This window comes from Podarcis filfolensis, assembly GCF_964270895.1.
Source record: "Podarcis filfolensis genome assembly, chromosome: 9".
Taxonomy (NCBI): Eukaryota; Metazoa; Chordata; class Lepidosauria; order Squamata; family Lacertidae; genus Podarcis; species Podarcis filfolensis.
Window position 1 is genome coordinate 26,987,637 of NC_139610.1, and position 27,374 is coordinate 27,015,010.

The 27,374-nt window shown below is 46.2% G+C and overlaps 2 protein-coding genes and 2 long non-coding RNA genes across 5 annotated transcripts in view; 2 read left to right on the forward strand and 2 right to left on the reverse strand.

The window, feature by feature from the left end:
- Window positions 1-27,374, forward strand: part of LOC310770361 — a 334,814-nt gene that overhangs the window by 208,529 nt on the left and 98,911 nt on the right. The window lies entirely within an intron of this gene.
- Window positions 1-27,374, reverse strand: part of LOC310770143 (cytochrome P450 4V2-like) — a 100,171-nt gene that overhangs the window by 30,898 nt on the left and 41,899 nt on the right. The gene's annotated exons all lie outside the window — the stretch shown is intronic.
- The window catches only part of LOC310770345, a 76,302-nt gene that overhangs the window by 6,536 nt on the left and 42,392 nt on the right, over window positions 1-27,374 (forward strand). The gene's annotated exons all lie outside the window — the stretch shown is intronic.
- LOC310770146 (cytochrome P450 4V2-like) lies at window positions 810-27,374 on the reverse strand. Of its 2 annotated transcripts, none has more exons than XM_083630534.1 (11): window positions 26,472-27,374; window positions 17,694-17,806; window positions 13,477-13,562; window positions 12,116-12,306; window positions 11,756-11,825; window positions 10,433-10,559; window positions 9,714-9,905; window positions 8,039-8,141; window positions 6,901-7,035; window positions 1,431-1,610; window positions 810-1,002 (listed from the first exon to the last, which is right to left on the reverse strand). In XM_083630534.1, the coding sequence occupies exons 2-11, from the start codon at window positions 17,790-17,792 to the stop codon at window positions 830-832; spliced, it is 1,356 nt and encodes a 451-aa protein (XP_083486660.1). In that variant the 5' UTR covers window positions 17,793-17,806; window positions 26,472-27,374; the 3' UTR covers window positions 810-829. The 2 variants fall into 2 exon arrangements, with proteins under 2 accessions (XP_083486660.1, XP_083486659.1); XM_083630533.1 differs by lacking the exon at window positions 26,472-27,374 and adding an exon at window positions 23,133-23,888.

The following is a 27,374-nucleotide window of genomic DNA, read 5'->3' on the forward strand; positions in this document are numbered from 1 at the left end:
ATATTATGAAAATGATTTATAGGTGGTACATGACTCCAGTCAAGCTCGCAAAAATTTACCAGTTGTCTGATAATAAGTGTTGGAAATGTAAAGAGACTGAAGGTACATTCTTTCACCTTTGGTGGACTTGCCCAAGGATTAAGGCTTTCTGGGAAATGATTTATAATGAAATGAAAAAGGTATTTAAATATACCTTCCTGAAGAAACCAGAGGCCTTTCTCCTGGGTATGGTCGGCCAATTGGTGCCAAAGAAGGACAGAACTTTTTTAATGTATGCTACAACAGCAGCAAGAATACTCATCGCAAAGTATTGGAAGACACAAGATCTACCCACCTTGGAAGAATGGCAGATGAAAGTGATAGACTATATGGGACTGGCAGAAATGACCGGCAGAATCCGAGACCAGGGAAAAGAGACGGCGGAAGAAGATTGGAAGAAATTTAAGGACTATCTTAAGAAACATTGTAAAATTATTGAAGGCTAGAACGATGTTGATTCAGAAATTAAGGAGTTAAAAGCTGTAATGATTATGTGATTAAGAAAAGAAAGGTTAAAAAGTACATAGAAATTAGGGAAAGGATTTGCTGAATTGACTTAATTAGAGAATGGAATACAGAAAGGGGAGGTATGAGGAGGTCGGGAAAGTAAGTTTTATGAATATAAGGGATGGAAACTATACCTGTTTTGTATGTGTGTTCTTTCTTTTTTTGGATTGTATGTATTGTTATTGTTTTTGTTTTTATTGTTCTGTTTATTCTGTTTTATATAAATTCCTAAACTTTAATAAATATATTATTAAAAAAAGGAATTTCCCTGAGGTTTCTTATTTTAAGAGCAGGAAGTTGATCTCCTTTTCAACTGAATCCAGATGCCCTTATTTGGACGAAGAATCAGTTCTCCTACAGGACAGAGTTGATCACGTCGCTGTGTACTTTCAATAGAGAAGTGCCGCAGGATGGTAGCTAGAATCGCCATTTCTTCCATCTTTGCAAAGCGCTGACCTGCAGAGAAGTTAAAAAGCAATTACAAGATGCAATTAACCATAGCAGTAGTGCATATTTATTGTTATTCAACACATCACACTGTGGTCAGGTCCCCAAAACTCAATTTTAAATTCTTAAACACTTAAGCATTTTTCTATACAGATGTATAATCAAATCAACCCAAAAAAACAGTGTGTGGGGAGGGGCAAGCCAATGGAAGGAAGGAAAAAGTGGGGAAAGTGAAAGGAAGGGGCTCATAGTATTGGTGCAGAAATGACCTTTAGACTTAGGTGTGTTTGCACTGTCCATTATAAAACTAACAGTCATGGCATTCCTAAAGAATTCTGGGGACTATGATTTGTTAAGGATGCTGAGAATTGTTTTGAAAGATCAGTGATAGAAGCATACTGTGGTCTGGAGTTCTGACTTTTGACTCTTGCACATACCGATACAGTTCCTAGGCCCAGCAGAGAAAGGCAAATATGCATACGGGTGTCGCCCAGCTGCATTCTCAGTGAAAAATCGCTCAGGTCTGAATTCCTCAGGCTCCGGGAAGACAACATGGTCTCTGTGCAGCATGAAAGACCCAATTATGGCATCCGTTCCTTTGGGTATCCTGAATCCTCCTGCCAAAGAACAATGGATAGTCATGAAAACTTCTCCTTGTAAAACCGGCCATGCTAGCACTAAGCTTATAGCCACAGTACATCAAGGCATCAAGCTGCGATGGCTCCGAATTTGTGGAATGCTCTCCCCAAGGAGATTCAGCTGGCACCTTCATTATACATCTTTAGGCACCAGGCGAAAACGTTCCTCTTTAACCAGCCCTTTGGCTGATTGACATCAGATGCACCTTTAAAATGTGTTGTGGAAGGGGGGGGTGGATAATTTGGTTGTTTTCATTTTTATTATGTATTTTTTATTTTTTTATATTGTAGTTTTATGCTGTGAATCTTCCCTGAGATCTACAGGGTATAGGGCGGTGTTATGTACTGAGTTGGATAGGATCCAAACTGCAGCAGTCTGATTGGTCCTAGAACAATAGGATTCAGAATGCAGCAGTCAGATTGGTCCTAGAACAATGCAGCAATATGATTGGTTGGCAGGAACCACCCAATCATGCTCCAGATAGAAGTGAATCCACAACCTGATTGGCTTACAGTAGAATTCCGGAATTAGCCAATCATGTGCAGCCCATTGTGTAAATAATGTATATAAAGCAGATACCTTGAGGGGACATTCATTCATTCCTCCTCACCACTATGAGCTGAATAAAGAGCATGAAATCACTTTGCGACTCTGAGTATATTTCACTGGCGACGAAGGTGGGATCCCGCTGAGCTGACTGCCACACACAGCACCGCAGCACCGCCACCTGCCGCACCGCTGCCTCGCACCGTGTATCCAGGCTTCAGCTCCGGGACACAAGGAACTCAGAATGGCAACCGACAGCAGCTTCTCGCCGTTCAACCCAGCATCTGGAGACTGGGAAGCGTATGCCTCCCGTTTCACCTTCCTCCTAGAAGCCAAAGGGGTCACCGATGAAGAAGACGCCAAGAAGAGGGCGATATTCTTCAGCGTCTGCGGAGAGGAGACGTTTGAAATCGCCCGGGCTCTCCTTGCACCCGAAGACGTCGCTACTGTTCCATACAAAACAATAATGGAACAGCTGAAGGGGCACTTTTCGCCACAGCCCTCTGTGGTGGCTCGTCGAAATGCCTTCTATGCAAAGCGGCAAGCCCCTGGGGAAACCATAACTGGGTTTGTGACCTCTCTCCGCCAAGCTGCCCGGTTCTGCAACTTCTCAGAGCTGGAGAACATGCTTCGTGACCGCCTCGTCGGTGGCCTGAAGGATGAGAAGCTGCAACGACGCCTCTACGCTAAGAAGGACCTAACGTTCCAGGTCGCTCTGGAGGAGGCCCTGGCAACGGAAGCTGCCGAGAGGTCGACGCAAGAGGCACGGCCGAGCCAGCCGTCCCAACCGAGGGTCCACCACGAAGACCTCACCGACGACTCAGGATCCAACAGGGAGGAGGTGCACCGAGTACAGCAGCGCACTCAAGCAGCCCACATACCACAGCTGCCTCGACGAGAAGCAGGGAACTGCGCAAGCTGTGGAGACAGTCACGAGAGGAGGACCTGCCGTTTCCGCAACGCAGAGTGCAGGCAGTGCAGAAAATTGGGACACATCGCCCGGGTGTGTCGAGCTCGGCCCACCCGACGCCAGGCATCAGATGACCAATCCAAGAGCCCCAGGTCCCGGGGCCCAACACACCAAGGCAACTCGACGGAGCTCACGGACTTCCAGGTATACCAGTTGCCCCACCCCAACGTAGAGAAAATTTATGTAGAGGTACAGATAGAGGGGGCCCCATGCCGCATGGAGCTAGACACGGGTTCAACTCTATCCATAATCTCGGCAAGGACCTTAAGGAAACTGTGTCCTACTGGGGGTCCCAAACTCAGGCCGGCCCCATTCACCCTCCGGGACTTCCAGAAACGTAAGGTCCCCACAATGGGGGTGGGGACCTTCAGGGTGCAATACCAAGGGCGGACGCGGCAACTGGACTTGCTTGTGGTCAAGGGCCCCTACATTAGCTTACTGGGATTGGCATGGTTTGGACCACTGGGGCTAGCCGTCACCGGGGTGAACCACACGAGCTTACAAGTGGACGTGGACGCCATATGCAAGGAATTTCCGGGGGTTTTTGATGGGAAATTGGGACAGTATACGGGCCCCCCCATTGCTCTACAGCTTGACCCCGCAGTACGACCAGTCAGGCTCAAGGCCCGCCGGGTCCCGTTCGCCCTGAAACCCCGTATAGACGAGGAATTGGACCGACTCGTGGAGCAAGGCGTGCTGGAGCCGGTGCCTAATGCCCCCTGGGAAACCCCAATCGTCACACCCGTCAAGCCGAATGGTTCGGTCCGCATCTGCGCAGACTACAAATGTACCATAAACAAGGCCCTCACGGCCCATGCATACCCAGTGCCAGTGGTCAGCCATGTCCTTGCCACCCTGGCTGGGTCAAAAATTTTTGGCAAGCTGGACTTGGCCCAAGCATATCAACAACTGCCAGTAGATGAGGCCACAGCAGAGGCACAGACGATTGTGACGCACAGAGGAGCGTTCAGGGTAAAGCGGCTGCAATTCGGTGTCAGCGTGGCACCAGGCATATTCCAGAATCTAATGGACTCTCTCCTTAAAGGGATTCCTGGCGTCACCCCCTTCTTCGATGATGTGTTGATTGCCGGGCCCACACCAGAGGAGTTTGAGGACCGCCTCCGCACCGTTCTGCACCGTTTCCAGACGGCGGGTCTCAAGGTGAAGCGGGAAAAATGTCTACTAGGAGTGCCTCAGGTGGACTTTCTGGGATTTATGGTGGACGCAGAAGGGGTCCACCCGACTGGGGACAAGGTACGGGCCATTTGTGATGCCCCAGCGCCCAAGAACAAGACTGAACTTCAGGCCTTCTTGGGACTATTGAACTTTTACCATTCCTTCCTTCCCCACAAGGCGGCGGTAGCGGAGCCCCTACACAGACTCCTGGACAAGCGGGCCCCTTGGGTGTGGGGCCAGCGCCAGGAGGCCGCATTCCAGGCAGTCAAGGACTTGCTTGTCTCAAACTCGGTCTTGGCACACTTCGACGAGAGGCTGCCGGTGGTGCTAGCATGCGACGCCTCACCCTATGGCATTGGCGCTGTCCTGGGACACCAACTCCCGGATGGAAGAGAGGTACCGGTGGCATACTTTTCCCAGACACTCAACGCAACCGAGCGGAACTACTCGCAAATCGACAAGGAGGGTCTGGCAATCGTGAAGGGAGTAAAAAAATTCCATGATTTCTTGTACGGGCGGCCCTTCACCGTGGTGACTGACCACAAGCCCTTGCTTGGCTTGTTTGCCTCCGAAAAGCAGACCCCCCAAGTGCTGTCTCCTCGTGTCCTCAGGTGGTCAATTTTCCTTGCCAGCTACCAGTATGCACTGATTCACCGCCCTGGGAAGGCGATGGGCCATGCGGACGCCCTCAGCAGGCTACCACTACCGGAAACAGGCCCCGACCCAGCACCTGCACAAGAGGTTATGAGCCTGGAGCTGCTTCCCGACCGCCCCATTCAGGCACAAGAAGTTGCACACCATTCCAAGAAAGATAGGGTCATCTCCCGCGTCCTGGACTGGGTGTGGAGGGGATGGCCCAGCAGCAGCCCCGGGCCAGAATTCGCTGGCTACACAACCCGCAAACATGAACTGTCGGCCCACAAGGGGTGCCTGTTATGGGGAAGCAGGGTCGTTGTTCCCCAGCCCCTCCGCAAAAGGGTCCTCACAGCCCTACACGAGACACACCCAGGGGTAGTAAGAATGAAGGCCCTTGCCAGGAGTTATGTGTGGTGGCCGGGGATCGACGGAGAGATAGAGGCCTGGGTCAAACACTGCCAGGCCTGCCAAGAATCCCGCCCAGATCCCCCAAGGGCCCCAGTCCAGTCCTGGGAGTCCGCCCGAGCACCATGGTCACGCCTGCATGTGGACTTCGCTGGCCCCTTTCAGGGGAAAACATTCTTCATAGTGGTGGACTCCTACACCAAATGGCTGGAAGTCGCACTGGTACCGTCCACTTCTACGTCCGCAGCCATCCGGGTACTACGCAGGCTGTTTGCAACCCACGGGCTCCCTGACACTCTCGTCTCAGACAACGGGACTGCATTTACGTCAGGAGAATTCCAAACCTTCACAGCGCAGAACGCCATCCGCCACATCCGTTCGGCGCCATTCCACCCTGCCACCAATGGCCAAGCAGAACGCATGGTGCGGACCACCAAGGACACCCTTCGCCGCATGACGCAAGGGGATTGGGAGTACCGCCTTGCCACATTCCTCCTCGCACAACACAGCACCCCCAGCTCAACGACTGGCCGGAGCCCCGCTGAACTACTAATGGGTCGGCGCCTTGCAATCAGATTGGACCGCCTTCACCCCGATAGAGCTCAGGATGAGGTAGTGGTGGGGGAAGGCAGGAACCCCCGGACCTTCGAGGCCCAGGACCCAGTGTACGCAAAGAATTTTGGGGCAGGCCCAGCATGGGTACCCGCCACAGTCACCAGGGTCACTGGTCCCGTGTCGTACGAGGTGCTAACGGATGGGGGGCAATGCTGGCGCCGCCACTGCGACCAGATACGGCGACGATTCCCGGGAGAAAACCAGGAGGAGGAAAGGTCAGAGGAGTCCCAAGGGAACAGAGGGGCAGTGAGGCCCATAGAGCAGGAGGGGCCAGCAGGAGAGGCAGAATCAGTAAATACAGAGAGGACCCGCGAAGCCAAAAGGACACCGGAACCAGAACCACGACTGAGCGAGCCGGTTGCACCTGACCAGACAGGCCCATCACAGCCAGCATCCTTGGAACATGAGCCAGAACCTGAACCCCGGACCAGGGAACACCCCAGGCCGCAACGCACACGTAGGCCACCGGCGTACCTCGAGGACTATGAATGCGACCTCCCGGGCAGGACTGGAACTTAGAGGGGAGGGGTGTTATGTACTGAGTTGAATAGGATCCAAACTGCAGCAGTCTGATTGGTCCTAGAACAATAGGATTCAGAATGCAGCAGTCAGATTGGTCCTAGAACAATGCAGCAATATGATTGGTTGGCAGGAACCACCCAATCATGCTCCAGATAGAAGTGAATCCACAACCTGATTGGCTTACAGTAGAATTCCGGAATTAGCCAATCATGTGCAGCCCATTGTGTAAATAATGTATATAAAGCAGATACCTTGAGGGGACATTCATTCATTCCTCCTCACCACTATGAGCTGAATAAAGAGCATGAAATCACTTTGCGACTCTGAGTATATTTCAGGCGGTATACAAATTTAATAAATAAAGTAAATAAATAAATAAAACCGCTTGAAATACTTACTAATATAACATTCCTCACTCAGTGTACGGCCAAAAAATGGGACAGAAGGGAAAAGGCGAAGAGCTTCTTTAACAGCACAATCCAGATACCGTAGTTGCTTCAAATCGTCCATCGTGATGCTGCGATCCGAGTCCCCTGATAGGATAACAAGAGGCGGTTAGAGAAACATGTGTTATTGATTACCAGCAAAACATGCATCCTAACTTTGAAGTTCGGACACCTATTTTTAAAGGATGGTGGAACAGGGGACATTTGAGGGACTAGTTCAGTCACTGCCACAATTCATTTCTATGCTTAGGCATAGGACGCAAGTCAGCATGTCTTCCTAAGCCAGAGGTTGAGATAAAGCATAAAAAGCATTAGGTCAGCTTCCTGACCCCAGAACAGCGTTTTGTCAACAGAAGGAGTTGCCAGCTACTGAGCCTACTAAAGGACAGAGCTTCCAAGCACTCATAGCCCCACTCTGCCAGCAAAATAACTAACTAAATAACTAACTTCAGTCTCTTTTCTTTTAGGTATGAGACTAGCTGCAATCCTTTTATAGGTGGTCCCTCTTAAGAGAGCTAAACCAGCGGAGCATCATTGTCTGGCGAAGGGAAAGGATGCTACGCATCATTGATTGTATCTGCAGAATGTTATCTGGGAGCCTTGGAGAAATATGCCAAGCCAGAGTAGACCCCACCTACAGAGTTTATTATTTAAATGTTTCCTGTTAGACATGGAGGGGCAAGTGGGTATGATTTGGTGAAAACAGCTTCCTGGGACTCATGCTGGGCCAAAGGTACTGGACTTATATGAGCAGAATTCTCTGATCTGGCCTCGTACAGAGTATGAATAAATGAGCTTTCCACACCAATAAAGTGTTTCAAAGTTTTACTGCAAGCTGTCTTTAAACCTGTTACAAAATACATTGTAAATACAAATCAACACATTGCTCTTAAGCAACAGGCGATTTGCTACAATTCTCTGCAAACAGAAATCTCCACAAAATATTTTATGCCGTTAAGCCTCAATGTTTTACAAGAGGTTCTCCGTCTCTGCATTAGAAGAATCAATAAATATTCATGAGTACCCAGAAGTATTCCTGCATACCATACTTACCCAGGTTTATACCCACAGAAAAGAAAAAGAAACTTACCAAAAACCTCATCAAGTTCATGGTGAACTTTTCTTTGGGCTTCTGGATGACTTGCAAGCAAGTAAATACACCACTTCATGGCAGAAGCGGAAGTATCATGACCCTTGAAGGAAAAAATGAAAGAGGCCTAATGTTTATCAGAAAAATAGGATCCTCAGCCATTACAATGATGTCCCAATCCAAGGCCTAAACAAAGTATTTCACACCCTCTGAAACTCACAGCAGTTTTTTTTAGCACAAATCCAAAATTTGAAGGCACCAGCCACATACACAAGAGTAAGTCTTGTAAGTGTTTGGGGGGAAATTAAGGAAAACCATGTCCTAGGGTTTCTTCCAGGCCTGGTCACTTTCCATGTGCTAAAGACAAACTGACATTCCTGAGTCACTCTCATATCTGAAAAGATCTTGGGAGGATGGTTAACACACCTATCTAAATACAAAACAGACATATACCCTGAAGCTTGGCTTTTAGGTACCTTCATTTTATTTTATTTTATATGATATATGACATGTGATATTATTTTATTTTTATCCCACTTTTCCTGCTTTTACACAATCCCAAATGTGTCATGTATAAAACAATTGCATATTTCATAGAAAAACAATCTCTTGTATAAAAACATGCTTTCCTTTGTTTTTGCCCATTGCATTGTAACTGACCCCCACTTCCCATGTCTCAGTCAGTTGAAAACAAGAGTTCCTTTGGAACTCCCTCCACTAGATAGCAGGCAGATAGATCCCTCTTGCCTCTTTGGTGCCCACTGAAGACCTTCCTTTCTCAACAAGCATTTTAAGTGGGGATTTTTTTTATCCCCATCTATATCTGGATTTGGAACTGTTTTATACATTGTATTCTTAAATTCTTTGTATTGTTAAAGCACTTCTGAGATATTTAAAAAGGAAGGAATTCATAAATGGAATTAAATGATTAATAAATAAACAACCATGCCTCAGTACCGCTATAACCACCAGAGGTCAAACACACACAACAAAGTTATCGGTGAATCAAGTCAGGTTTTAATTATACTCACTGAACTACCATTAAGCAATCTGTCTGGCAGCTGTTTGTGTGCAAGTAGTTCTTTGTTTTCTTTATTAAAGCAAATTAATATCAGGCAATGATTTATTTCATGCCCGTGTATTGTTAATGAAATAAGATGCATCACTGAGAATTTATTTAGGCTCCACTGGAAGAGAATACCAGACTAATCGGGTATGGCAAATGCAAGGCTTACCATCTAGCTAAGGGCAGCTTCAGATACATATTTTCTACAGCAAAGTTTTACATGTGTTAAATTAGCAAACACATATCTGAAACAATTATTTTCAATTATTTTCTCTTAACAAGCTCAAACCAAGCCTAGGTACTTCTTTTCAGCACTAAGCTGAAGTATGCTATGGCAGGTCCCATGTGTAGGCATTTGCCTATAGCCAGAGATTTCTTGACTTGTAGAACAGCCTCTTAACACTTACACCTCTCTATTTGGAGGTGTAACACTATTGAGTTCAATGGGATTTACTCCCAAATATATGGGTACAGGATAGCATCCTTAACCACCATGCTATGCCAGCACTCTTGTCCTCAAGTAGGGACCACTCCCACTACTGAAACTTATAGTAGCCAGAGTTCTTGGTGCGCTTTTTTCTTAGCACTCTTGTACTGGGCATTCTATACCTCAAACATGAAAGTATCCACTTCCTCTCGAATGTCCAGGTAGCTCAACTTCTTCCCATCATCATCAGTGGCATTCAGAAGCATATCAAGAAAAGCCCTCCTGACTTTGGGCCTGCTTTGTTCACCGTTACTGACAGCATCGCTTCTATGCTGCTCCTGGTTTTTTAGTTCTTGAGCTTTTTCTGCAATGACCTTAGATAATTAAAATAAAAAAAGTCATTCATTTCTCAGATTGCAGGATCCAGTGTGTGCACTCACTGAAGTACCAAATAACATGACTAGCTATCTCTGTTGTCCCCTGAACCTAGCAAGGTCCGTATACCCAGTTATGAAGATGCATTTGCTGTCTTGGCAATAAGAAACTGTTGATGGTGAGGCACAGTGGATAGTGTTGAACTGAAGCTTGAGTTTGAATCTCAACTCAGCCATGAACCCCAATAGGTAGCCTGAAGGTTGAGTCATTCTCTCGTAGCACAGCCTGCCTTGCAGGCATGTGGTGAAGATAAAAAGCCTTGTAAGCGAGTTCACGGAAAAAACACTCTCAAGACGTCATTAGACGTTTTTCCTAAACACACAAAGGCTGGGAGTGGAGAGGGCAAACTTTTGCCCTCACATGCCCAGCTTGACATGCTCTGAGCAGGGCTCCAAAGTCTGGGAGGGTCACAATTGTGAATATTAGCAAAATACCTTTTGGTATCTGTGCCTATGAAATAGCTTACATTATCAGTAAAGCTGTGAAGTATCTTCAGACTCCTGTAATGTTCTCTTCCTTCTTGGAACATGGGATACAGAAGGTCAGGCCAGAGCCAGGGAGACTTCTGTCTTTGTTGAATCAGAACACTCATCCTAGGGAAACAAGCAACAAAGCTGGGTAAATCCCTAAGAAAATGACGAGAAGTACAGGAAAGAGCCCAGATGTATTGCTACTAATCTGAGCAAATTAGTGTCATGAGAAATATGGTACACATGTGAAACAGATACACAGAGCCCCAGCTCAGGACATACAGCTTGGGCCGTTTTCAGCTCCTCCACTGCACAGGTCACCTCCAGTGTGAACAGGGCTTCTACATAATCATTCAGCCCGGTTCGTGCAATCTTCCTCCAAAAGGAAGGGTAGGGAGGAAGATTGCATAAAGCAGGCCTTTGCAAGTTTTTCATGCAGACAGTCAAGTTCAGGTTAAAGACTGAAGGAGCATCTCCACCCCCATCATTCAGCCCAGACACTGAGGTCCAGCTCCAAGGGCTTTCTGGTGGTTCCCTCACTGCAAGAAGTGAGGTAACAGGGAACCAGGCAGAGAGCCTTCTCAGTAGTGGTGCCCACCCTGTGCAACACTCTCCCATCAGGTGTCAAGGAAATAAACAACTATCTGACTTTCAGAAGACATCTGAAGGCAGCCCTGTTTAGGGAAGTTTTTAATGTTTGATCTTTTATCGTTCATATTATTAATAATAATATTAATATTCTGTTGGGAGCCGCCCAGAGTGGCTGGGGAAACAGAGCCAAATGGGCAGGGTATAAATTTTATTTTTAGTATTTTTAGTATTATTATTATTATTATTATTATTATTATTATTATTATTATTACAGTGGTACCTCAGGTTAAGAACCTAATTCATTCCAGAGACCCGTTCTTAACCTGAAATGGTTCTTAACCTGAGGCGTGCTTTTGCTAATGGGGCCTCCTGCTGCTGCTGTGCCGCTGGCCCATGATTTCCATTCTTATCCTGGGGCAAAGTTCTTAACCTAGAGCAACCACTTCCAGGTTAGCGGAGTTTGTAACCCAAAGCGTCTGTAACCCGAGGTACCACCATATTAATATTAATATTATATCTGCATGGTGGAAGGGAAAGGGGCTTTTTTTCCATGTAACCCCCCAATAAAACACTGCAGATCAAGGCTCTGCTTCAGAGATGGAAACCTGTGGCCCTCCAGATGCTGTTGAGACCCCAACATCCCTGACCATGGTCAGCATCCCTGACCATTGACAGGCCACAGGTTCCAAATCCTTGTTGCTGGAATGCGTCATCCCACTAAAAACTACCTGTAGACAGCTTGGACATATTCGGAATCCTTATTGTGTTGTGCTCCTATGTTCTTGCCCATAGCTGTTTCTAGGAACAGAAGAGAGAGAGAAATCAAACCAAGAATCATTCTCCTAGAAACCAAGAATGGGACATAATCGGAGCAGAGGGCCCATCAAGCTCAGTGTTGACAGAATTTAAATGAACAACAAGCTATTCACATTATTTTTAAAATGGCATGTGTCTAATTCAGATAAATTGTTACAAGAAGAACAACTCTTCTGGTCAGATCTCACAAAAATGTCCATTCGTCCAACAAATGAGCAGGGATGTTTAAACTTCATTTACTGCAACACTTTGACAGCAGCAACTGCACTTACCACAAATTACATCAAGGGCACACAGAGTAATGTATAAAGTGCAATCGAACGGCTCCTTGTCCACATGTTTTTCAAGTTTCTGAACAAGGACATTGGCTTGTTCATTCATCACTTCGAGGAAATCTTCTAAGATGGTAAAATGGAAGGTGGGTGTTAACATTTTCCTTCGGGACCGCCATTTGCCTCCAGTGCTGCAAAACAAAGACTGAAACATCAATGCCTTCAAGCAGGACCTGGAACAAAACATGGCAGTGTGCAGTGCTCCTGTTCAGGTTTACAGACACTCCCTTCTTCCTCACTCCCAACTGACCATTTTTCTCAGTCAACAGTCAACAGCCCATAGTCACTGATCATGTTCAGTCTCCAATGTGTTTTTTACTGGTTTCTTTCCACGTTGTCTCCCCATCCCTGCAATAAAGATTTGGCACTGGAAACCTTGGGGTTTCCCTGAACCTGCTGGTGCCCCCTTGCCTAGGCTACAGAAAAGGATGATTGACCACATAAAGACCAGCACCTAGCAGACTGAGGTCATTAGTATGGTGATGTTCAAGCAATAAACCACTTTTCAAATCTCATGGATCTCAATGCCAATTCTGGGTTGGCAATGAATGGTCACCTCCTAAGGCTTTTTCTTCATAAACTATTATCTCTTTCCTGCTCCAGCTACCAAGTGAAAACTTCCAGCTCACTGCAGATTCCCCCAACTAGTTTTATGTTAATACAGGGTTGATGTTTCAATTTTGCCCATTAGGCCATTTCATTTTTGCCCTCACATCAAATTATAGAATTGTAGGGCTGGAAGGGACCCTGAGGATCATCCAGTCCAGCTCCCTGCAATGCAGGAATATGCGGCTGTCCCATATAGGGATCAAACCTGAGACCTTGATGTTATCAGCACTGTGCTCTAACCAACTGAGCTATGCAAGGATACATGATGCCATCTGTGTGGGACAGATAGAGATGTGGCTGCAAATAAACCATCAGGAGCCTTAAAGTCAGTATCAATCAGCTGCTTGGCGCTGCCTTCAAAGCCCACTATAACCAACCAGTGGAGAACTCCGTAGAGAGCAGCTGACCTCTGCTAAAAGCAGGTCTTGAAGTCAGCACCAATCAGCTCTTCTGTACTTTTCTTGAGAATCGAGCAAGTCTACACACTCAATAGGACATGTGCAGGTGTTGTGTGGCCAGTGGGCTGTCATGGGTGTGGCCTGTAACCCCAGTCCCACTTCCTCCTTCACACATTCATTATACATGTGTGGCAGGACTGATAACCCAACCGGCTCTGAACACACCAGCTACATTGTATTCCAAAGGGTAGGACAAAAGGGTATAATTTCCACTTATGTTCTGGGTCCATTTACCTCGTTAGGAGTCCTGTGCCCAGCCAAGGATGCAAAAACGTGTAGATAAAGGGTTTTGTAAGATGCTTAGAGCTCCTCAACACTACCTGGCAACAGAAGCAAGCAAAAATGTAACTTCTTGACTTTGCCTTTCTATGAATCTAACTTGAATCCCACACTCTTTCTCCTGATTGGCTGATGGACTCACTAGCTCCCATTGGTTGCTGGGTCACCAAGAGGCAGACCCAGAGCCTGTCCGTCATAGGGCTCCCTTCTACAACTTGTGTTTTCATTCTTTTTCTTTTTAGACTACAGAGTAAGGATGTGAGGACCTGTGACTGTACAGCTCATGCACACATCTGTTCTGAAAGCTCAATCAATGTGTGGAAGTCAAAAGGACATCCCAAACTGAACAAGTCAAAAACTAAGGTTTTAGAGAAAAATTTAAGACCGATTGAAAGAGAGAGGTTTCAGAATGAGACAGGTCTGACTGTGGTTAAGAAAGTGAAATACTTGGGGATTAACATGACAGCAAAAAATGGGAACTTATTTAAAGATAATTATGAAAAATGTTGGACGGAAGTGAAAAAAGACTTAGAAATTTGGTCAAATTTGAAGCTTTCCTTGTTGGGTCGAATTGCAGCTATAAAGATGAATGTATTGCCTAGAATGCTGTTTTTGTTTCAAACACTGCAAATTGTGGACAAGATGGATTGTTTCAAGAAGTGGCAGAAAGATATCTCTAGATTTGTCTGGCAGGGCAAGAAGCCCAGAATAAAATTCAAGATATTAACTGATGCAAAGGAAAGGGGTGGATTTGCCCTGCCAGACTTTAAACTTTACTATGAATCAGCAGCATTCTGCTGGTTGAAAGACTGGCTGCTTCTTGAGAACACAGACATTTTGGATTTAGAAGGTTTTAACAATGTTTTCGGGTGGCATGCATATTTGTGGTATGACAAGGTTAAAGCACATAAAGCATTTAAGAACCATATTGTCAGGAAAGCTTTGTTCAATGTTTGGATAAGATATAAGGATTTATTGGAAAATAAAACCCCAAGGTGGCTGTCACCAATGGAAGCAAAAGCCCAGAAAAAGCTCAATATGGAGGCCAAATGGCCGAAATATTGGGAAATCTTGGAACAAGAGGGAGATAGACTAAAACTGCAGAGTTTTGAGAAACTAAAAAACAAAGTGCGAGATTGGCTTCATTATTATCAGATAATGGAGGCATATAATTTGGACAAGAAAATTGGCTTCCAGGTGGAAAAATCAAAATTAGAAACAGAACTGTTAGAACCCATAACTAAGATTTTGTCAAGGATGTATAACTTGCTGTTGAAATGGAATACTCAGGATGAAACGGTGAAATCTGCTATGATTAAATGGGCACAAGATGTCGGACATAACATTATGTTTGCTGACTGGGAACAGTTGTGGACCACAGGTATGAAATTTACGGCATGTAATGCCTTAAGAGAGAATATTATGAAAATGATATACAGGTGGTACATGACCCCAGTCAAGCTTGCAAAAATATATCATTTGCCCGATAATAAATGTTGGAAATGTAAAGAAACTGAAGGTACATTCTTTCACCTTTGGTGGACGTGCCCAAGAATTAAGGCTTTCTGGGAAATGATCTATAATGAAATGAAAAAGGTATTTAAATATACCTTCCTGAAGAAACCAGAGGCCTTCCTTCTGGGCATTGTCGGCCAATTGGTGCCAAAGAAGGACAGAGCTTTTTTTATGTATGCTACAACAGCAGCAAGAATACTCATTGCAAAGTATTGGAAGACACAAGATCTACCCACTTTGGAAGAATGGCAGATGAAGGTGTTGGACTATATGGGATTGGCAGAAATGACTGGCAGAATCCGAGACCAGGGAGAAGAGTCGGTGGAAGAAGATTGGAAGAAATTTAAAGACTATCTACAGAAATATTGTAAAATTAATGAATGTTAGAATGATGTTGGATAGAAATTAAGTGGTTTCCAGCTGTAATGCTTTAAGAGAATATGAAAAAAGGGTTATAAATAGGTAAAAACATAATTAAAATGATGTTGGATTGGAAATAAGTGGTATTAGCAACAAAGTTAATAAGAATATGCAAAAATGAGTTGATAATGGATGAAAATACAGAGCTATAAAATGTTAAGATATAGAGTTAAGATAAATGAAAGAGGGTAAGGATTTGCTGATTTGAATATTTAAATGGGAATACAAGAAGGGGAGGTGTGAGGAGGTCAAAGAAACAAGCAAATGAATTTTTAAGTTATGAAAAATGGAATTGTTTTTAATTTTTCTTATTTTTTCTGTGTTTTTATATGTTGTTTTTTTATTATTTTTTATTTTATTATGTGTTCTTGCATATTTGTTTTTGTAAAACTTTAATAAATATTTCTTTAAAAAATAAAAAAGGACATCCCAGGTCACCTGAACTTGGCTCAGCTCATTCGCCATCTAGTGTATACCAGGAATTACTCATGTACTTTCAAATGTTCTTTGATAATTGCAAAAGCAGTTGAGATTCTCAGAAAGGTGCATGTTGCACTGAAAACCACATTTGGCATCTGTTCTTGGCTCCTGCTGCGTGACAGGCAGCTAGGGGCATCGTGTCATTTTCCAAGTGGAAGGCCTGCCTCCATAGGGAGCTGCAGACAGCAATGCAATCTGCCTCCAACATGATTGTCAGATGCTTCTTTCCCTGTGTCAACTCTGTTTCCCTATCACCATGTCCACCTTTATTTGTAAGACCAGTTTTAGCAGGTTAATGACTCTGCTATTAAGCAAAAGGGGCCTGATTCCAGCCTGCCTGAGGGCCCTTCCTTCTGCCAGGAGATCCTAGTCTGTAAGTAGGTTGGCTAGATGCAAAATATGGCAGAACTCCAGCACCTTTAATAGCTGTGTTAAAGAAGGAACTTCAACAGGTGTCCTGCTGGAATTTTCTCTTCTGTCTCACTCTTGCAAGTGCTGGAGATCTGCCCACCCACCCATGAGGGCTGCTGTGAACCCATCTTCAAGGAACGGCTCTCAACACACGTACCCCCTCTTTATTATTTCTTCATGTATTCCAGAATGTGGATTATAGGGCTAAAGCCTAGAATTCCAAGGAACACAGCAGCCATATTTCTTGCTCCCACCCATTCAGCCCATCTGCTTCAATCTACCTCCTTTGTTTGCTGTGGCTGGGAGGGTGTCAGCTGTGCTTCAGAGAAAATGAGGTGGGGGGGACAGATGATGGGACTGGGAGAGCAAATGTGGCTGCTCTTCCTTTTGCTGCACTGCATCATTTAAATCGGGAGTGGAGAGAACCTGTAGCCTTCTGGACTTTGTTGACCCCAACTCCCATCAGCCCCATTCAACATGGCCTATAGTCAGGAATGGAGGGAGGAGGATCCAAAAACATCTGGAGGACCATCTGCTTTAAAGCTCTTTGTCCAGCATAAGTGGCAGCAACCCTAGACCTATTCCATGCGACTGGCAGTTGCAAGTGATTTCAGTCCCTTTTAACAGGATCCAGTAATTTGCATTAAAACAGCTGCACTTGTCAAAATCCTGCCAAAGGAAGGGGGGAGGGACTTCGCCCAGTTTTAAAATAAATAAATAAATCAGAGCAGATATTATGGCATTTGCTTTTGAAAAACACCACCTCCACACTGTTGATGAATAGCACTCAGCTAAGATCTTCAGACAGAATATCAGCATTAAGCATAATCCTCATGCTCATCCTACAAAATGAAGTGCAAGGTTTTCTTGAGTGCATGCACTGGAAAAACTATTTCTCTCTCTCTCATGTTCTTGGATTACAGTAGTATTTTTCAGAAGGATCCCAAATCTGATCTGACACCTTTCTTTATATTTCTTAGAAATTAAGCCTTAGCGGCTTCCACAGGACTTATTCCCAGGAGTCTTTAGACTGCAATCCCCTCTGAGTCTATACAGAAATAAGTTCCAGTGAATCTAATGGAGCTTGCTCCCAAGAAGTGAGCAAGCCCCATTAGACAAAAAGAGACTTGTTTTTGAGTAAATATTCATAAGAGTGCACCAGTGTGTGAAAAAGAATGGGCAGCTCTACTCTCCCACCCCCATTTTTGGCTGACACTTTGGTCCTATTCACCATCCCCTCCAGGCATGCACTGTTTGGCAGATTATACTCAGGGGGTGGTGGGTTTTGGTAGTGCTGCTGGGGAGTTCCCCAGCCATGCAGTAAAGTCTAAGAATGACAACCTCACCTCTACAGTTTCTGGACGATATAAGAGCACAACGGGATGTGGTCCTATCCAAAGTTGCATCAGTGGGACATTCCGGAAGGGTTCCATGAAATTTATCATTTGCTGAAAGAAAGCTGGGAAAACATGCATCCAGTTTAAAATTGAGGAATTCAATGACACCACCTCTACGCTACTTGTTCTCATATCACATACTCTAAGCTAAGATCAACAGCCACACAGTAAGAGAACCCTCTTCCCAAATTCAGATTGCGAGAGACAAGGAGCTGATTCCAACCTCCCACTTTCACATAAAGTTCTAATTTATATAGCATGCTCAGCCATTCCCATCTAAGGGCATATTCAGATTTGCTTAGAAATCAATTTGACGATATAAAATGGGGCTCTTTTATGGGTGATTCCATACAAAGGGGCACTGCGTGATTGATAGGTAGTGTGCCCCACTCTGACATTGCATACAAAATAATCCGTATTTGATTATTGTGACCATATAATTGGAGAAAGGGAGCCAGAAGTAACTGTAAAGCAGATGGATCAAGAAGCAATAGATATGTCCTGAACAGACAGCCTCGGTCCTAAGTGATTTAAGTACAGTAGGTGAGGCACAAAGAAGTCCTGCTATATATACCGTATTTTTCGCCCTATAGGACGCACTTTTTCCCCTCCAAAAATGAAGGGGAAATCTGGGTGCATCCTGTGGGGTGAATGCAGGCTTTCGCTGAAGCTTGGAGAGCGAGAGGGGTTGGTGCGCACCGACCCCTCTCGCTCTCCAGGCTTCAGGAAGACATCCGCAGTCTGTTTCCCGGAGCGCCGGGCACGCTGAAAGCAGAGCGCCCGGCGCCTCGGGAACACATCCACAGCCTAGGCAGCCCTGCGGGAGGTCCCGCAGGGCTGTCTAGGCTGCAGATAACAGCCTGATTCCCAGAGCGCCCGGCGCTTCGGGAACACATCTGCGGCCTAGGCAGCCTGATTCCCGGAGCGCCGGGCGCGCTGAAAGCAGAGCGCCCGGCGCTTCGGGAACGCATCCGCAGCCTAGGCAACCCTGCGGGAGTTCCTGCAGGGCTGTCTAGGCTGCGGATAGCAGCCTGCCGCCCGGCGCGAGCGGCGCCCTAAAGCAGAGCGTCCCTCGCGCCGGGCAGACATCTGCAGCGTGGGGAGCCCTGCAGGAGTTCCCCGCAGGGCTCCCCACGCTGCGGATAGCAGCCTGCCGCCCGGTGCGCAGGGCGCCCTGAAGCAAAGTGCCCCCCGCGGCGGGCAGACATCGGCCAGCCCCACAAGCTCAGGGGACAGCAGGGAAGCGCAGCGCTGCCATCCCGCTGTTCCTCGACCTGGTTCGGTTTCCCCGACCTGGTTTTGAGGGGAAAATAAAGGGAAAATTTTTCCCTTTATTTCCCCCCAAAAAAACTAGGTGCGTCCTATGGGACGGAGCGTCCTATGGGACGAAAAATACGGTACTTCTATCTAACTGGTCAGTCAATGTAGCCATGATAGAAGAAACATCTGCACCTAAGCAAATACATTCCTATCATGAAAGTTTGTGTTTCACGAATTCCTGAATAAATCCTGATCTGGCTTAGCTAGGTAAGATTCTAGAAAGGAATTGCAGCTAATTAAGAACTCTAAATTTTCTCTTTTCTAAAACAAGCATTTTAGAGCCAGTTATTTAACTAAACTCAAGCCTGTTTCCCTAATAAAAGCTTTTATTCAAGTGATGCCAACTGCAATCCTGGACAGGGGTAGGCAACCTAAGGCCCATGGGCCACAAGCGGCCCACAGGGGTCGTTTAACCGGCCCACAAGCCACCCCCGAACTGAGCTGCCCACTTGGCGAGTCCCCGCGTGCTGCACTAAACCGGTGCAGCGTGGTGTGGAGACTCGCTTCTGTGGCGCTGGAAATCGCCTCTGCGCATGCGCAGACGCCAGAAATCATATCTGCACAGATGCAGACACCGGAAATAGCAGGCGCGCGCGCTCACACACACACACACGATCCAGCCCACGGAGGGATCTCCACTGGAGTGAACTGGCCCAGGCGAGGTAAACCTTGCCAATCCTTGTGCTATAACAAGGTCTATAGCCAGTGTGGTGTAGTGGTTAAGAGTCTCGTAATCTGGGGAACCGGGTTTGCGTCTCCGCTTCTCCACATGCAGCTGCTGGGTGACCTTGGGCCAGTCACACTTCTTTGAAGTCTCTCAGCCCCACTCACCTCACAGAGTGTTTGTTGTGGGGGAGGAAGGGAAAGGAGATTGTTAGCCGCTTTGAGACTCCTTAAAGGGAGTGAAAGGCGGGATATCAAATCCAAACTCCTCCTCTTCTTCTTCTTCTTCTTCTTCTTCTTCTTCTTCTTCTTCTTCTTCTGTTATGAAGGCAAATTCTGTATCTGTGGCCACTATCAGGTGTAATTGTTAACCTGCCCTTTATATACTGATTCAAGAGAGATTTCTGAATATAACACGTGGAAGTAGGAACACTGAGGTTTGGAGGAAAAAACGTCATTTCTTTGGAGTGATAGTAACAGCTTTGCGACTCTTCTTGCACTAGCAGCAAAGATTAGAAAGAAATACCTTTGCTGTGGTTGTTTTGGTGACTCTGAGGTTGTGCGGACTGATGGTACTGCTGATTCGTGATATTATGTCTGTGTATGATATTATTACTACGTTGGTATTAAGGCACATTTTAATGAACGAACTCTGGACACTGCACCTGTCTGCTTGGCCCTTCAGCCTGAAGGGCTCTCCTCACCAAGGAAAGCCTTCCAGCAGGGACAGACTTGGGTACTATGGCGCCCTGAGCAAGGACAACATTTGACGCCCCCCCCACCTAAGTTGCGTACCCATATAAATATACTATTATTAATTAATAATAATTATTATAATAATAATTATTATATTATTTTGCGCGCCCTCAATCCAGCGCTGCTTCCCATTCCATTGTGGGCCAGCCTTGCCCTGGCCGAGCAAGGTGAGGCAATGATTCCCCATTGGAGGCAGATGGAGCAGCTCCAACCTAGTGCCCTTGGCCGGCCTCTCCACGAGGCAAGTTGCTTTGGGGGTGGCGCCTCGATTTTGAAAATGGCGTTGTTACAACTTTGCCCTGCTCCCAAGGCGCAAGAGGGCGGAGCTGCAAGGGGAATGATTTCCATAATGGAGCACCTGCAGCGCAGCGCTGAAATCCAGCATTTGCCGCCTCCATGTCGCTGCTGCGCCCCTCTTCCCTGAGAAAGGAAAAGGCGGCAAGCTTGCAGCTGTGAGCCAAGCAAAGCCCTTCACAGAGAGGGGAGCGGGCTTGGTTGGTGTTATGTACTGAGTTGAATAGGATCCAAAAGGCAGCAGTCTGATTGGTCCTAGAACAATAGGATTCAGAATGCAGCAGTCTGATTAGTCCTAAAACAATAGGATTCAGAATGCAGCAGTCTGATTGGTCCTAAAACAATAGGATTCAGAATGCAGCAGTCTGATTGGTCCTAAAACAATAGGATTCAGAATGCAGCAGTCTGATTGGTCCTAGAATAGGGTCCAGAATGCAGCAGTCTGATTGGTCCACAGGAGCCACCCAATCCAGCTCCAGGTGGAAGTGAATCCGCAACCAGATTGGCCTACAGGTGAATCCCGGAATTAGCCAATCACGTGGGGCCCATTGTGTAAATAATGTATATAAAGCAGACATTCTGGGGTAACTTCCATTCCTCCGCACCACTATGAGCTGAATAAGGAGCATGAAATCCACTCTCGACTCCGAGTATATTTCAGTTGGCGTCTTCCTTTCTCGAGGACTAAGCGGCGCAGCGAAACGGAGGCTGCAAACGCGGTGGGGAGGCAAGGAGGAGGAACCCCGAGAGGTTCCTGGGGAGACGCTTTCTGACGAGCAGCTCAACCCAGGCAGGGCTTAACGTGGAGGCGTCATTTTCTGAGCCGGGCGAGGGATGGTGAAGGCGCGGTGCTGGAGGAAAGCTGACGTGTTTGCTCGAGGGAGGAGGAGAGCGAAAGGGCGGGGAAGGAGTCCGAGGCGGAGCTTGAGAGAGTGCTACTGCCTGAATGGGCTCACAATGGAAACCTAAATGGCTCTACTCCGAAGTAAGCCCCACCGATTTGCCGTGTTGAAGGCGTTTGTTTTATTATTCATTAAATTCCTACGGCAGAAGAGCTTGTGCAAGCTCACGGTTGCAAGCTTAGCTATGTCTACTTTGGAGCAAATCCCCAGGCATTTTGGCACCTGAAACAAATCCCATAAATAAATTGATTCCCTTCCTTTAATGTTTTGAAATCTTATCTACAAATATTACAGTATCCCTTTAAAAAAAACTGCGAAGTCTTTAATCATGTATCACAGGACTTTTTTCATTTTTGTTGTCTGCTATAGCATAACACTGCTACCCTATGGGATAATAAATTGATAATAATGATGATAATTATAAGGATGGGTGCGCTGGATTTTAGCAGTACAGTGGTACCTCAGGTTACAAAGGCTTCAGGTTACATACGCTTCAGGTTACAGACTCCGCTAACCCAGAAATAGTACCTCGAGTTAAGAACTTTGCTTCAGGATGAGAACAGAAATCGTGCTCCGGCGGCACGGTGGCAGCAGGAGGCCCCATTAGCTAAAGTGGTTCTTCAGGTTAAGAACAGTTTCAGGTTAAGTACGGACCTCCCGAACAAATTAAGTACTTAACCTGAGGTGCCACTGTAAATTGCACGCTACAGTAAATCTATAAATCATACCTGTGATTCTTACATTACAGGGGTGTTGGACTAAGTGGCCCTTGGGTCGCTTCCAAATCTACAATTCTGTGAAGAGGAAGAAATGAAATGTGCATTTCCCAGTGGGGAAAACTTGCTACTTTCTGTTATGCAACTCTGGACATCTAGCATCTGGATGATGATGATGATGATGTTGCTTCTAGATAAGCAGGGTATATACAGAAACTACCTACGACCCTATTTATGAATTTCCAATTCTTCCCAAATTATGCTGCACACACAAGATCACATCCTTGAATCAATATTCACAACTGATCTGGAGTCCGGACTTTCTGGCACCGGCGGGATGAGGAAAAAGCTCTTTCAAAAGTGCAATGTGGAATATAAGAAAAATTATTCACACATCTGCAATTTTAAAAAGGGGGCGGGGATCGCTACATCAAAATCATCCCGATATTGCATACATGGAAATGGTTAAGGTGCGTTTCCGACCGGAGACGGGGCATCTCACCTTACTGAAATTAAGAGATACATGGAAAGGCAGAATTTCAGCCACCTCCAGGGAGAAGATATGTTTGGAGTAGGCGCAGGGAGGCTATTTCGCAATGCCTCCTATTTGTACCTTTCCAGAATGTGTCACAGTGGGCAGGTGAAGATTGCCAAAAACTAGTAGCCTATTCGATTTCTTTCGCCCCAGCTGCCTGGGAAAACTCAGTGCGCGCTTTTTCTGCCTGCCTGCCTTTTACCTTCCCCATCGCGTTCAAAGAGCAGCGCGTTGCCCAGCAGCGGGTACCAGGGACTGAGCCCCGGGATGGGCTTCAGCTGCACATATTTCCAACACTGGTCCAGCAGGAAGCGGGCGACCCAGACGGCCAGGAGCAGGGCGAGCGCCGCAGCCGCCCAGGAAAAGAGTCGTTCGCCCTCCGGAGCCATCCTTGGCGAGAGCAGCCGAGCACGGATGGCCTCCCTCGGCTCCAGGGAAGCGAGTTGCTTGGAGAAGAGGCTCCAAGGTAAGGCGAGGCGGAGTCCGGGGAGGGGAAGGACTGGGAGAGCGAAGGCATCGCCTCCATCTCTCTTAAACAGTGAAGACTTGGGGGAGGTGGAGCCAAATTGTCAAGGGGATGGAGTAACCCCTCTCTGGGAAAAATGGTGTCTGCCCTGGGGGCTTGTTAGCTTAAGAGAAAAGGCGAGCAACAGGAGAAAAGGGTATGAAATCAGACCAGGGCCAGACCTGGCGGAAAGTGGACCTAGAGAAAACATTTTTCTTCTTCTTATGCAGCACTAGAGCACATCAAGGGAAGCTGAATGATGCAGGATTTTGGAGAAGCAAAAGAAAGTACTTCATACAGCACATAGTTTATAAACTATGGTGGTTGCTCCACCGGGAGCCAAGGCTGACCACCAACCTAGGCGGCTCTGCTCAGCAGATGATCAGGTTGCGAACCACCCTGAGATGTATGGATGTATGGCGGTGTACAAATTTTAACAACAACAATAACAACCACCAGAGACAGTGCCAGATTTACATACGGGCTGAGCTGCATAATCGCCGGGGGGGGGGGGGGCTCTTGCCAACTTTTTTGAAAAGAAAAATTATTCGAGGTTATAAATTTATAAACAATTTTTGTATCAATGCTAAAATTTCAGCAATGTTCTACTTTCATTGAGTAGAAAAAGGAGAGAACAATGTTTTGCTTCTCATGATCAGATGCTATTAAGTTTGGGCCTCCCAAGGTCCCCTATTCCATGGGCTCCAGCTGCTTTAATCCAGGGTGCTGGGCTCCTGTTCGCCTGCCTTTCCCCCCCCCCCACCGCACCATGTGTTCTTTAAATGTACTGGACAGTCATACCTCGGGTTACAGACGCTTCGGGTTGCGTTTTTTCAGGTTACGGACCGCCGAAACCCAGCAGTACCAGAACAGGTTACTTCTGGGTTTCGGCAGTTGCGCATGCTCAGAAGTGCTAAATCGCACTTTGCGCATGCGCAGAAGCTCCGAATCACAACCCATGCATGTGCAGACATGCAGACGCGGGTTGCGAACACTGCAGGTTGCGAACATGCATCCCACATGGATCATGTTCGCAACCCAAGCATCCACTGTATTGTCCTTTACTGCTGCCGCTAAAAGCAGAAAAATTGGGGGTGGGGGCTGCATCAGGTCCCTGAACTAGGGAGGCAGACACTCTAATATAAGATAATAAAGCCGGAAAGGATTTTGGAGGAATTGGTGGGTGGATTAAATAAGTTGGCATTTCTGTATTCTGGGAATTACCCGGTATTGTGGCCGCTTGTGAATGAAGAATATAAGATACAATAAGGTAATGCCTTGGCATATGACTGTCACCTGTTGGTCTTTAGCTTACTACTATACTACATTTCGCAGTGCCTCGACATTTAACAAAATACAGTGGTACCTCAGGTTACATACACTTCAGGTTGCATACGCTTCAGGTTACAGACTCCGCTAACCCAGAAATAGTGCTTCAGGTTAAGAACTTTGCTTCAGGGTGAGAACAGAAATTGTGCTCCGGAGGCGCGGCAGCAGCAGGAGGCCCCATTAGCTAAAGTGGTGCTTCAGGTTAAGAACAGTTTCAGGTTAAAAACTGACCTCCAGAAAGAATTAAGTACCACTGTATAGAACTGGAGAAGTCTTGACCTGCATGGTTTCCATAGTAGCTTTTAACTCTGCACTGTGGCCTGGGGCAGCCAAGGAGCAAAGAAATCCACAGGCAGCCTCACTTAATGTGCACCATGTCCAAAGGTTCTGAAATGTATGAATAAAACAATGAAAAGTATACATCTTCTCCAGTGTGAGCCAGTGTGGTGTAGTGGTTAAGAGCGGTAGACTCGTAATCTGGGGAACCGGGTTCGCGTCTCCGCTCCTCCACATGCAGCTGCTGGGTGACCTTGGGCCAGTCACATTTCTCTGAAGTCTCTCAGCCCCACTCACCTCACAGAGTGTTTGTTGTGGGGGAGGAAGGGAAAGGAGAATGTCAGCCGCTTTGAGACTCCTTCGGGTAGTGATAAAGCGGGATATCAAATCCAAACTCTTCTTCTCATCCACTTCCCTACAGATTTCTCTTGATGAATGCTTTAGGCTGAGATTCCTCCATTGCAGGGAGTTGCACTTGATGACCCTTGGAGTCCCTTTCAACTCTACGATTCTATAAATGGACTTGAGTTTCAGAAAGAATTCTTGCTTTATCTTCATGTTTTCATCACAACATGTCAAAAAAACTGCCTTGCGCCAAGTCAGGATACTGTTCCATCTAGGTCAATATTGTCTACACTGACTGGCAGCAACACACCAGAGTTTCAGGCAGGAATATTTCCCAGGCTTATCTGGGGATGATGGACATTGAACCTGGGATGTCATGCATGCAGCACAGATGCTCTCCCACTAAGGTACAGCTCTTCATTATTCACATGGCTGATAGCCAGGTGACAGAAGCCCTTGAATCCCTTCATTCCCCTGCATTGGTGCTCAGGCAGAAGATTTGCGATACAGCACAAACACATCCACTTGTATTGCTTCTCCTTGCACGCCCACGCCCACATGAACACAGATATTTTAGTCCACTGCGACAAGAGCTCCTTAATTCATGTAACTGCACAAACCTGAATTTCTGGTACACACTTGAATCCTTTCCATAAAATAGCAACAGTCTGGAGGTAGCCTTTATCTTCATGCCAGAAAAAGAAATCACTGCAGGTGACGCTTATGCTCACATAAAGATCAAGAGATAGGGAAAGCTTCATCTATTAAATTTCCGTGTTCTGGGCCACTGCTACGCACAGAATCAGGCCCAGTGAAAGAAAACACAGCCATGCTATTGTGATCATAGTTAGGAAAACTCATCTGTCCAAAGGTTTCATAGGAATGCATAATTTAGGAATGTCTACTTACATAAACAGTTGGGACAAGTTGTAATATTCACCCTAGCTCCAAGAAGCAATCAGAGTGTGCTCAGTGCTGGGAACTCTTGGATACACACACCATGTTTTAGAATCCATTTAATGGATGATTTGCAATCTCTACCTCACTTTCTCAACATTTAAAATTAAACCAAAAATATTGACTTACCTCCATTAAAGTGAGAGGATTAAAAAATATAATCTGCAGAACTTTCTCTTGATTGCATACTGCCACTCCTTTATCCAAAGCAATCAAGCACAGAGCAGACAAAAGATGGCTTCTCAAATCCCAGTCGACATAGTGTTGGATGACACTGAGGTCGCTTCCAGAGGACCTCTTTAGTGAGGATTCATCCTGATTTGTTTGCAGAGAGATTAGATGAGATAGTGAGAATTCATCTTGAATTTGTCCACAAAGAGATTCAGAGACATAATGAGAATGCATCCTGATTTGTTGTGGGGAGATACAACAATTGTATCAAGCAAGTGGCAGTGGAAGACAGGAGTGCCTGGCATGCTCTGGTCCATGGGGTCACAAAGAGTCGGACACGACTAAACGGCTAAACAGCAACAAGCAAGCAAGTGTTAACCCAGACTTCCTAGTGCATTTTCCTGTCATTTTCTTATTGCAAAAAGCCTGATCTTTAGGGGGTTTCTTTTGCAATAGCTCCAAAACAGTGATAATTGTACCACCTGAATTTGCTGGGATTGTATTCTGCCCCAAAATAGGAAGCACTCTATTTAGATCCATTCCAAATTTCTCCCCCAAATTGCAATGTGGTATTATTCAAGATTATTTCTCTGGTTTGCCAAACCAGATCAAGCAAACACAGTGATCAAGTCCATCAAATCATTATCAGCGGCCTGTGATGACACATAGGAATTTGCATATGATGCCTATAAAAGTCAGAAGTAAAATGGCAAATGCAGCCCTTCACACAGAAAAGCGCAATGAGAGCTCTGTGATGCGGGTGACTTCTTAAATGTTCCTGTGAAGCAACTATAGTTCCTGTCTTCATGCACTAGGTGGTGCTAAGTCGCCCTCAGTCCAGGACAGGCGGCCCTGAGATTG